Genomic DNA, 9,633 nt, shown 5'->3' on the forward strand with positions numbered 1-9,633 from the left:
GTGTGTATTAGGCAAGTGTTTACCACTGAACTATGTCCCAACCCTATTTGTTATTTTTAGAAAGAAGACTTCTAAAACCTAAGTGGATAATGTCTATCGAATGTTCAGAAACTTTGTTTTCTTCTGCATATCAGCCCAGGGATTCTGAGGGCTTCCAGGTTCTCAACCTTGTAAGAGCGGGAGAGTGGAGAAGAGCGAGGTGGATGGTTTCGGGTTACGGCAGCGCCATCCAAGCATCGGTTTCGTATCCACAAGTTTAAAAATGAAAGATGATAAAACTATTGGAAGTTTCGCTTCCTCTAAGAGGTGCAAAGTATTCATGATGCATCCTCAAATTGTTGCTTGATTTCCAAGAACTAGCTAGACAAACTAGCTATTAAAAAAAAAAAATCTCATGAATGAAAAATGCAATACCAACAGCCAAGGCATATTATGATTTATCTCTGATAAGAAATGAAAAACCTAACACTCTTGGCTGGCTTTTGTTTACCTGTAGACAAAGGAAAGCAAGCTCTTATCACACACTTCACATGCTAGAGACGTGCTAGAGAAATCAGAGTCAGGAGCGGCGGGCTGGCAGTGCTTTCCAATGAATCAGCAGAGTTATATTTATGTTTTAGGGTTTTATGTCCCACACAGACAAGAAACAACCAATTTTAGTTAATGAAACATAAAGCGGAAAAATATTCTGCAATTCTGAAGGTCCCAAGTGTATTATAAAAAGAATTTGCTAGCATATAAACAGCACTTTAGTTTTGGAAACTCTTCACATATTTAATGTCATTTAGTCCTCACAACAACCCTGTGAGGTGAGTGTTACCAAGTCCATCACACAGCCAGGAAAACAGAGGATTTACGTGTTTTTAAATAACTTGTAAGTTACACATACATTGAATGATGAAGAAATCCAGACAAGGCACATAGCTCTCTCTTTTCTATTAACCTCTAGCCCTCTACCCCCAACCTCTGCCACTTCTCTATTCTGGAATCACTGGGTAGGCTGGAGATGGGAAGGAAAGAGTAAAGTACTTGAATTGAACATGATGGGCATCTTTACCTCGGTCAATCTAGGAAAGTCTCTTACTTAGGAACCTAGACTGACCAAATAGGAACTGAATGACTGTTGCCATGGGACACCCTACAACATGGCTTAATTATGTCAACAACAGCCAAGAGAAAGTCTACACACAAACTTCGTCAATCATTATCTGTTCTATAAACCTTGGCTTTTCCCCATACAAATCTAAATTTGAAAATAAAATCTTGCAGTAGGAAGTAGAAGATATTATTGGCCTATTGTTCATATTTCCCATAACCTCTGGCATCTCAGAGATGATATTTTTCACAGCCAAAACATAAGGACCATGAAGGCAAGCATTGCCAGTTACTGACTTATCATTTTGAAATTCTATGCAAAGGACAGTCCCCTAAGGGAGCTTTCTCCTTTTCACCTTCCACAGGCTACCCCCTGGTCAGTATGACTTGGCCCTCATACCTTTCCAGACCCCATGGCCAAGCCACCCTCCTGAGTTGGATTGTGTAGTACGTAAGTTGACAATCTCATGTGTCTTATTTAAATCATGAACTTATTTTGTTCAGAAATAGTGCACTTTACCTGACTTTTAAACCAATCAAGCCTTGCTTATTTCAGAAATAAAAAAATAAAATACAAACCACAAAATATAAAGCCAATGTGGTTATGATTTTTCCTTTAGAAATATGACTTTTGCCATATTTCTGGAAATTAGGCCTACACATTTCAGTGTAGCATGTTTTCATTAATATTCCATATGAAATAACACACAGTTTTTGGTCTTAGCAATGTGGAAAATGCAACTAGAAATAGTCTTATATGACTTGATTTACGCTTATCTCACATAAGCTCATGTGTTCTTATGATTCTAGCTGGACTCAGCTCATGGACCAAAAAGTCAGTTTCAAGAGTCAGACTTCATGAACATGCAGCTCAGGTGGAAACAGGAATGAATTTGATAGACTTGGAAGATTTAGGCGAGTCCTTCCATGTTCCTGTGCTGTTGGTTGGGCTGCGGTTGTTAGAGTAAGAAGTCTGTCTTCTGCTCACACTGTCGGTGTCCTCCTTGTTGAACTTGTGTGTCATGTTTTGGCAGCATGGGAAGCTCTGGACACAGTCTTGAAGGAGATGGCCACTGAAAAACATGTATATCCAGGGATTGCAGCAACTATTCAAGGAGGCCAGTAATGCGGTGATGGTGATGGAAGGGCTTTCTGAATCTGTGTGGAAAAGAGAATAAATTATTTAAATGGGCCAAGCAAGAACTTAAGCATTGGATAAATTCATTTTTCTTTTGACTAAAGGTAAAAAGGTGGTGTATGGGTGTTAAAAGTGAACTATTTTGTTTGTCAGAGATACAAGTGGTGCTTCAGGGAAATGAATAGTTTTTGGAAATGTCTTAATTGTAAAAACAATAAGTCAAAGTTAATGCAAATATTTTAAAGCACTATTGAAATATTTAAATTAAGTGTAAAGGTATTCCAAGAGGGAAAGGGGTATGAAATAAAATTAAAAATAGCTCTGTGCACTTTACACTGGATTGAGCCTATATAAATAGACATGGCATTTACAAAATGGGCTAATAATTTCAATTAAGTTCCAAGAGTTTATAGACACACATCTGGGTTATCTTTGTCCTAATAACTCAGGTAAAGTATGGTATTATAGATTGTGGTCAGTAGCTTTAAATTTTTTGACACTGAAAAATACATCATGATCACTCTGTGGAAGAAGCTAGTTGATACAGATCCATCAAGAATGCAAATTTTAGTTGATTTTTTTTTTTTGTATGTGGATAATCAGAAATAGGTTGACTTTAAAAGGCAAACTTTGACTGTAGTTCAAGCAATTAAATTATATTAAACCCAACACTTGTGCTACATGAGATCCTGTCTCACAAAAAAAAAAAAAAAAAAAATCAACCAACTAACCAAACAACAGCAGAACCTAAGACTCAGTTGAATTAAGAAACTACAATAGGATTTTGAAATATCCCTTGTTAATTACTACTGGTAAACACAGAAGCACTGCGACTCTTCACAATGAAATGATTGCACCAGTAACATACTGTCTCAAACAACAAACAGACAAAATAACAAAAGCACAGCCAGGCTTCACAGAGAACAAAACATCAAAACATGTGGTGCACTGGTTGACAGCTGGGCTGGGGCAGTTAGGTTGCCAGTGTGAATAGGTTCTAAGAGCTATGCTGGGAACATTTCAGATTCATTTTTGTTATATGCCAGTTGCTAGCTTATGCCTCTTTAAAAATACTTTATTTGAGCTAGGTGTGATGGTGCAAGCTTTTAATCCCAGCACTCAAGAGGCAGAGGTAGGAAGAGCCTTGTGATTCGAGGCAAGCCTGGGACTGCAGATTGAACTCCAGATCAGCCTGGGCTATAGGGAGACCCTACCTCAACACCCCCCATCCAAAAAAAAAAAAAAAAAAAAAGAATAACTATCAGGTTTCTAGTTTCCCTTGACTTGCCTATAAATCTGGTTTTTCTTGCTTTCATTGTGCCAGAATGAATCACAAACTAGTTACCACTTTGTGCTCAATGTTGCCGTGAAAGATGACCATGAGCCACGGCCGACTATTCCGAACTAATTAGAATTCTCTTCAGGTCTATGCACAATTGAAATTATTTGTAATGGTGTCTAAATCTTAATAAAACTACAGGAAGAATTTTTACACTGGATAGGCAATAATTGAGGCTTATAAGATCAAGCAAGACAGGAAAGGTAAATAAAAAGTTTGTATTTATTTCTTACTGGTAATATAGAACACAAGAATATTTGTTTAAATTAAGTTCACACTCAAATATTAGATTAACAAAAAAACCTCCCCAAAATATATTGTATCTATTTCATGCCTTAGTCCTAAAAAGACAAAAAGAAATGTCTTCTCACAGATATCTACATCTAGACTACATTCAACACTAGGAACTCTCTTGTAATGTATTTGGCTTCAAAAAGATTTTTCTTTTCCCGTGTTAAAAGAAATATTTCCTAAGATGCAAAGCTGAATAATTTTTTTCACCAGAAACTACCTGGTAAATCTTTCTTTTTTTTTCTTTTTTTCTGGTTTGTGAAGGAAATGAAGCCAAACTAGCTAGTAGGGGTAGAGAACATTCTCAGTAAACTACTGTAAGATTTGTGTAGAGGGAACGGGCAGCTATGTTGTCAATTAGTACTGAAAGACTAATGAATGAAGGTAACTGATAATTTTGCTTGGAAATACCAGGATAATAAAGTTATTGCTGACTTTAAAAAACAATCTGAAAGATTGTAGTGAGAAGTGGTATGACCATTTATAATTCTTGCCTTCTTAAAGAATCCGTTCCCAGCTTTTCCCAGAAAAGTATGTCCATCTCTACCCTTGACCCTGAGGAATGTCTACAATTTTTTTTTGTTTGTTTGTTTTTCAAGGTAGGATCTCACGCTGGTCCAGGATGACCTGGAATTGACTATCTAGTCTCAGGGTGGCCTCGAACTCTCAGCGATCCTCCTACCTCTGCCTCCCGAGTGCAGGGATTAAAAGTGTGCGCCACTACACCCGGTGTCTACAAAATTTTTACGTTGGTTATGATACTTTCCACACTCCCACAACGAAAGAAGTTAGGACAGTAAGAATACTTCCTGAACCTACACGGGCTTGGCAGCAAGACATCCACACTGCCTTAGTGAAGAGGCAAAAACGTCACTGTTGTTTTGTAGTTAGTGGGTGACCCTAGGGCACAGTGTTTGGGTTTGTGACCTTAGGATCTTCATGCGCCCTGCCAATGGTGGCATCTGGGTCCCCTGCTCAATCCCATTGTCAGGAATTTGCACTTTTGCTCACTGATTCTTATGCATGTAGAAGTTTAAGGACTATCGTGAGAATCTCCTTTCTCTCTCTCTCTCCCCTCTGGCCTCCCTGTCTTCCTCCTCCTCTCCTCTCCTCCCCTCCCCTCTCTCCATTATCCCAGTACCTACCTGTCCAGATGAATTTCTCATCCCAGACCGACCACATCTGGACGATGAAGAAAGGCGCCCAGCAGAGGATGTAAGCTGTGACGATCACGAATGTCATCTTCACCGTGCGGATCTTGGCGCGGGAGATGGTCTTCACACTGCTGACACAGGGCGCCACCAGGAGCCCCTTGTGGAAGGCGCCCGAGGCTTCCCCCGCGCGCTTGCCCTGGCGGGACGCCGTCTTCCCGCGGACGTTGCTCCAGATGTGGTAGCAGATGAAGCCATAGCAGGTGCCCAGGATGACCACGGGTGCCACGAAGATACCGCTGGTCATCCAGGTCACGTAGGCTCGGGTGCCCCAGGGCTGGATGAAGGTGGCCCAGCAGTCTTGGGCCTTGGTGACATTGTTCACCTCCACCTCGATCAGCGAGAAGATGAAGTACTGCGGGGTACTGAGCACGAAGCTCAGCACCCAGGAGGCGGCGATCATGAGGCGCGAGCGGCGCGCGGGCTGCTGCAGGGTCTTGAGCGGGTGGCACACGGCGATGTAGCGGTCGGCGGTCATGACCACCAGCATGTAGGCGGACGCGAACATGGCGAACACCTGCAGGTGCTTCACCACGCGGCACAGCCAGTCGGGCCCGCGGAAGCGGTAGGTGATATCCCAGCAGAGCTGCGGCAGCACCTGGAAGAAGGCGACGGCCAGGTCGGCCAGGCTGAGGTGGCGGATGAACAGGTGCATGCGGGACGTCTTGCGGGACGTGCGGTGCAGCGCCAGCAGCACGCTGCTGTTACCCAGCACGGCCACCGCGAAGATCACCGCCAGCACCGTGATCTCCAACTTGGCCAGCTCCTCGTTGCGGACGTCCCCCACAGGAGGTCCTCCACCTTCCCCGAGCCCATCGGCAGCCTCGCGGCTCCAGTTGGTGACTCCCTGGGCAGTCAGAGGCCGCCATGGACTGGAGTTGCCCGCGGGCTCCTCGTGGGAGCCTCCGGAGAAACTCATGCTGTCCACGCAGCGCCTCCGAGGCCCAGTCCCGCGCGGGCTGCGGGCTGGCTTCCCGCCTCCGCCGGGGGAGCCGTGCGCTCTGCTCCCCGGGCGCGCGGAGCTCCCCTCGCCCGCCGGCCCCGCGCCGCCGCCCGCCCGCACTCCGCGAACCTCCGCGCTGTCTGCAGTCCTCCGCCGCCCGCGCGCCTCGGCCTCGGTCCAGGGACCAGCGCTGGAGGAGGCGCCCAGCTTCGAACAGTCTCTGGGCTCCGAACTCAATTATTTATGCGGGGTTTGCTGCCTCGGGACACGCTCTCTCTCGCGCTAGTGGCTGGAGACCGTCACCCTCCCTGCTGTCCCCCCTCCCCCGTCGGTGATTTGTCCCCTTGGCCTCATTGCAGCAGGGGTGGAGCTGGGGGCCTGGCGGATTCCTCTGCGCTGTCCCTTGGCCAGAAAAAAAAACAAAAAAACAAAACAAAACAAAAAACTTGGAGAACTGGAAATGTCCCACCTTCTGTGGGCTCCGCACAGTGTCCCCCAGCCTCCGTCACACTGTAAGCCACGCGGGACTCAACAGGTGTGGGAAACGCGGTTCCGGAGGAATCAGAGGTCCATGCTCCCCCGTGAGCTCAGGCACCCGTCCTCCCGTCTGGGCAGGAGCCCAGGGCAGTCAGGGAGCCCCGGGAACGACGTCGTTCCCAGCCCCACTCTTCTCCACCCTTCTCTGCGCGATTTAGACCGCGAGCTGTCTTTGCAGTGTCGCCTCCATAGCGGCCTTTGTTAACCCTGCCTTCGATCGCAGAGGGGAAGGACGCGCCCACTTGGCTCCGGCAGCCCTCTAGTTTGCTGCGCCTGTATAGACAGCCGGATATTTTGAGATGTTCAGTGGAGCCTGGGGGTGTAGAATGTTTTCCCTACTCTTGATTTCTGAGGGTTTTCTCTGGGAAACCGGAGAATTGGCGCCGCACTGGTCCGTGGAGACTTGCGTGGTTGACTCGACTGAGTCCTCAAGAAGAGCCGCAGATCAGCATCCCTCCAGGAACAGTTGTCCAGTGCAGGAGACGTCCAGGAGGAAGAGAAGAAAACGCCACGAAAAGCTGCATCACCTATCTGCTTGTCATTCATTCTGGACAATGGAAACCCTGAAGAGGAGCCCCAACAAGACACGCACTTTACAGACTTAGCAACACTCCCAACTTTGGCGCAAGGTGTGCTTCCAACGACAGCAAGGGGGAGCTGTTTTCAGGCGATGTTCTAGGAGAAAACAGAAATTATATGGACATCTATTACCTAGATTCGGGAACACGAATATGAGCTTCTTGGTCAGAACGTCTCTGCATTGTGGCAATGGTATCCATTTGATTGTCTCTGAAAATATATCACCATCTGTACTAAGGGCAGGCAGAAAAATCCAAAGATTTCCTTTGACGCAGTTAGTTGTAATTCCTCTCTGCTATATAATTCCGCTCCTGCCTACAGACTCTCAGGGTTGTTACATTAACAATCTTGGGTTTGGGCTGGAAAGATGGCTTAGCGGTTAAGCGCTTGCCTGTGAAGCCTAAGAACCCCGGTTCGAGGCTCGGTTCCCCAGGTCCCACGTTAGCCAGATGCACAAGGGGGCGCACGCATCTGGAGTTCGTTTGCAGGGGCTGGAAGCCCTGGCGCGCCCATTCTCTCTCTCTTCCTCTGTCTTTCTGTGTCTGTCGCTCTCAAATAAATAAATAAAAAATGACCAAAAAATATTAAAAAAAAACAAAACCAAAAAACCTTAAAAAAAAAATCTTGGGTTTGAAATCTGGAGTCTTGCTCCATTGTGGATAGATAAGCTTCTGTCTACACATCTTGAAACTGGGACTGAAGAATTTGCTGCTCTGCTCTTACTCGTGAAGGTATTGGGAGAATCAGAGGAGTCTGTTTCCTGGTGGGACAGGTCTGTGCTGCACCGACTCATTTTCTTCGAGATTCCTTGGAAGTAAAAGATTACGGTGGTTCAGTGGTTCATGGATGGTGATAAGTGAAATATTTTCCTTCCATCTGTTTGGAAAAATGCTTCAAGCACTTAGATTATAGTCACTGACTTGGAGGGGTGACCTTCTTTGAAGGCACAAATTGCATTGTAAGTGCTTCTTATGAGAAATAATGTCTGACCCCAGTGTCCCTGGATATTGCAAAAGTGGCCCACTGACTAGAGCTGGGCAGCTACATAGCTCTTGAGCCTACACACTTGAATTTCAGGTTTCCTCAAGAGAAGGAATCAACAGTAAGGATCACTTCAGCTTTTTGGCTATTTTCAGTCCAAAGATATGGTATGTGTTTTCTCAGGAAATCATTCATCAGTGTCAGGCAGTTTGATCCAATAATCATATTGCATGCAACTATCCAATTAATACAAGTTACTTGTAAGGTTAGCTCAGTGGACTCAAATGGGATATATCATTATCCAGTGACAACAGTGCCAATAACTTATATAAGCACATATAAAAACACTATGTTGGCTGGAGAGATAGCTTAACGGTTAAGGTGCTGTCTGCAAAGTCAAAGGACCCATGTTCAACTCCCCAGGGCCCATGTAAGCCAAATTCACAAAGTGCTGTATGCATCTGGAATTCATTTGCAGTGGCTGGAGGCTCTGGTGTGCTCATTCTTTCTATATTTTCCTCTTTCTCTCTTCCTCTCTTTCAAATAAATACATAAATAAGTAAGTACCTAAGTAAATAAATAAAATTAAATAAAAAACACTGTGCACGTGTATGCATGTATGTATGTACTTATGCATGTAGATATCTCTCTGTCACTCTTTTGAGTGTCATAGGGCCCAGAAATTGGGGACAAGGGAGGGTTACAAATTTCAGAATCAAGTTCTTTCTTAACCTATATTTTTTTAAAACGTCAATTTTACTGGTTGCATATTCAAAAGAAAGCATGATCGTTGAAATAGATGTAGCTCAGGCTGGAAAAATGGCTTTAGCAGTGAAAGAGCTTGCCTCAAAACCAAAGGATCAAAGTCCATTTCCCCAGGACCCATGTAAGCCAGAAGCACAAGATGGTATATGTGTCTGGAGTTCATGTGCAGTGGCTGAAGGCCCTGGTTTGCCCATTCTTTATATATCTGCCTCCCTCTTTCTATCTCTCTAAAATAAATAAATAAAGATATGATTGAAAAAAAAATAGATGTAACTTGCTGGACACTACAAAAGTTCACTGAGAAGGGTAATTGTGTTGTGTTAAAATGGAAAGCAATACAACCAATAATTTTTGTGGCATCATGTCCTTTTTCTTTCTGTAATCTCTGCTCCTTTTGTATCATTAATTAAGAATTTGTTTCCTCTTACTCTCTCAGGATTTCATTTGAGGAGATGAGATGATGAAATAAAAAATGGAAACTATGCATACATAGTTTAGACTCATTTATTTTCATTTGTTGGTGTTCCTTTTTTCACTCAAAAAATCCAGATATTTAAGAAGTACTTCAATTCAAGGAGGCAGCAACTGCCTCCCTTATTGGCTGTGTGACTTTGTTTTAATCTTTGTGCTTCAAATGCTTTCCTTTAGGGGAGAAATCTCAGTGTATTTGCTTCAAGGATTACAGGAATGCTATTGAAATATTTTTTGACATTTCATGAGTGTTCAAAATATTAATTTCTACCTTTCAAGTATT

At 44.1% G+C, this 9,633-nt stretch overlaps 1 protein-coding gene across 1 annotated transcript; it reads right to left on the reverse strand.

The window, feature by feature from the left end:
* Window positions 1-587: 587 nt before the first annotated feature.
* Avpr1a (arginine vasopressin receptor 1A) lies at window positions 588-6,045 on the reverse strand. Its single transcript, XM_004650051.2, has 2 exons — window positions 5,009-6,045; window positions 588-2,253 (listed from the first exon to the last, which is right to left on the reverse strand). Exons 1-2 carry the CDS (start codon window positions 5,991-5,993, stop codon window positions 1,967-1,969), a joined length of 1,272 nt encoding a protein of 423 aa, XP_004650108.1. The 5' UTR covers window positions 5,994-6,045; the 3' UTR covers window positions 588-1,966.
* Between the last annotated feature and the right edge of the window lie 3,588 nt (window positions 6,046-9,633).

This window comes from Jaculus jaculus, chromosome 6, assembly GCF_020740685.1.
Source record: "Jaculus jaculus isolate mJacJac1 chromosome 6, mJacJac1.mat.Y.cur, whole genome shotgun sequence".
In the NCBI taxonomy this organism is placed as follows: Eukaryota; Metazoa; Chordata; class Mammalia; order Rodentia; family Dipodidae; genus Jaculus; species Jaculus jaculus.

Coding starts and splice junctions, on each gene's coding strand:
- Avpr1a (XM_004650051.2), bottom strand. CDS start 5,993: ATGAGTTTCTCCGGAGGCTCCCACGAGGAGCCCGCGGGCAACTCCAGT. Junction 2,254..5,008: donor TGAGAAATTCATCTGGACAG/GTAGGTACTGGG, acceptor TTTTCCACACAG/ATTCAGAAAGCCCTTCCATC.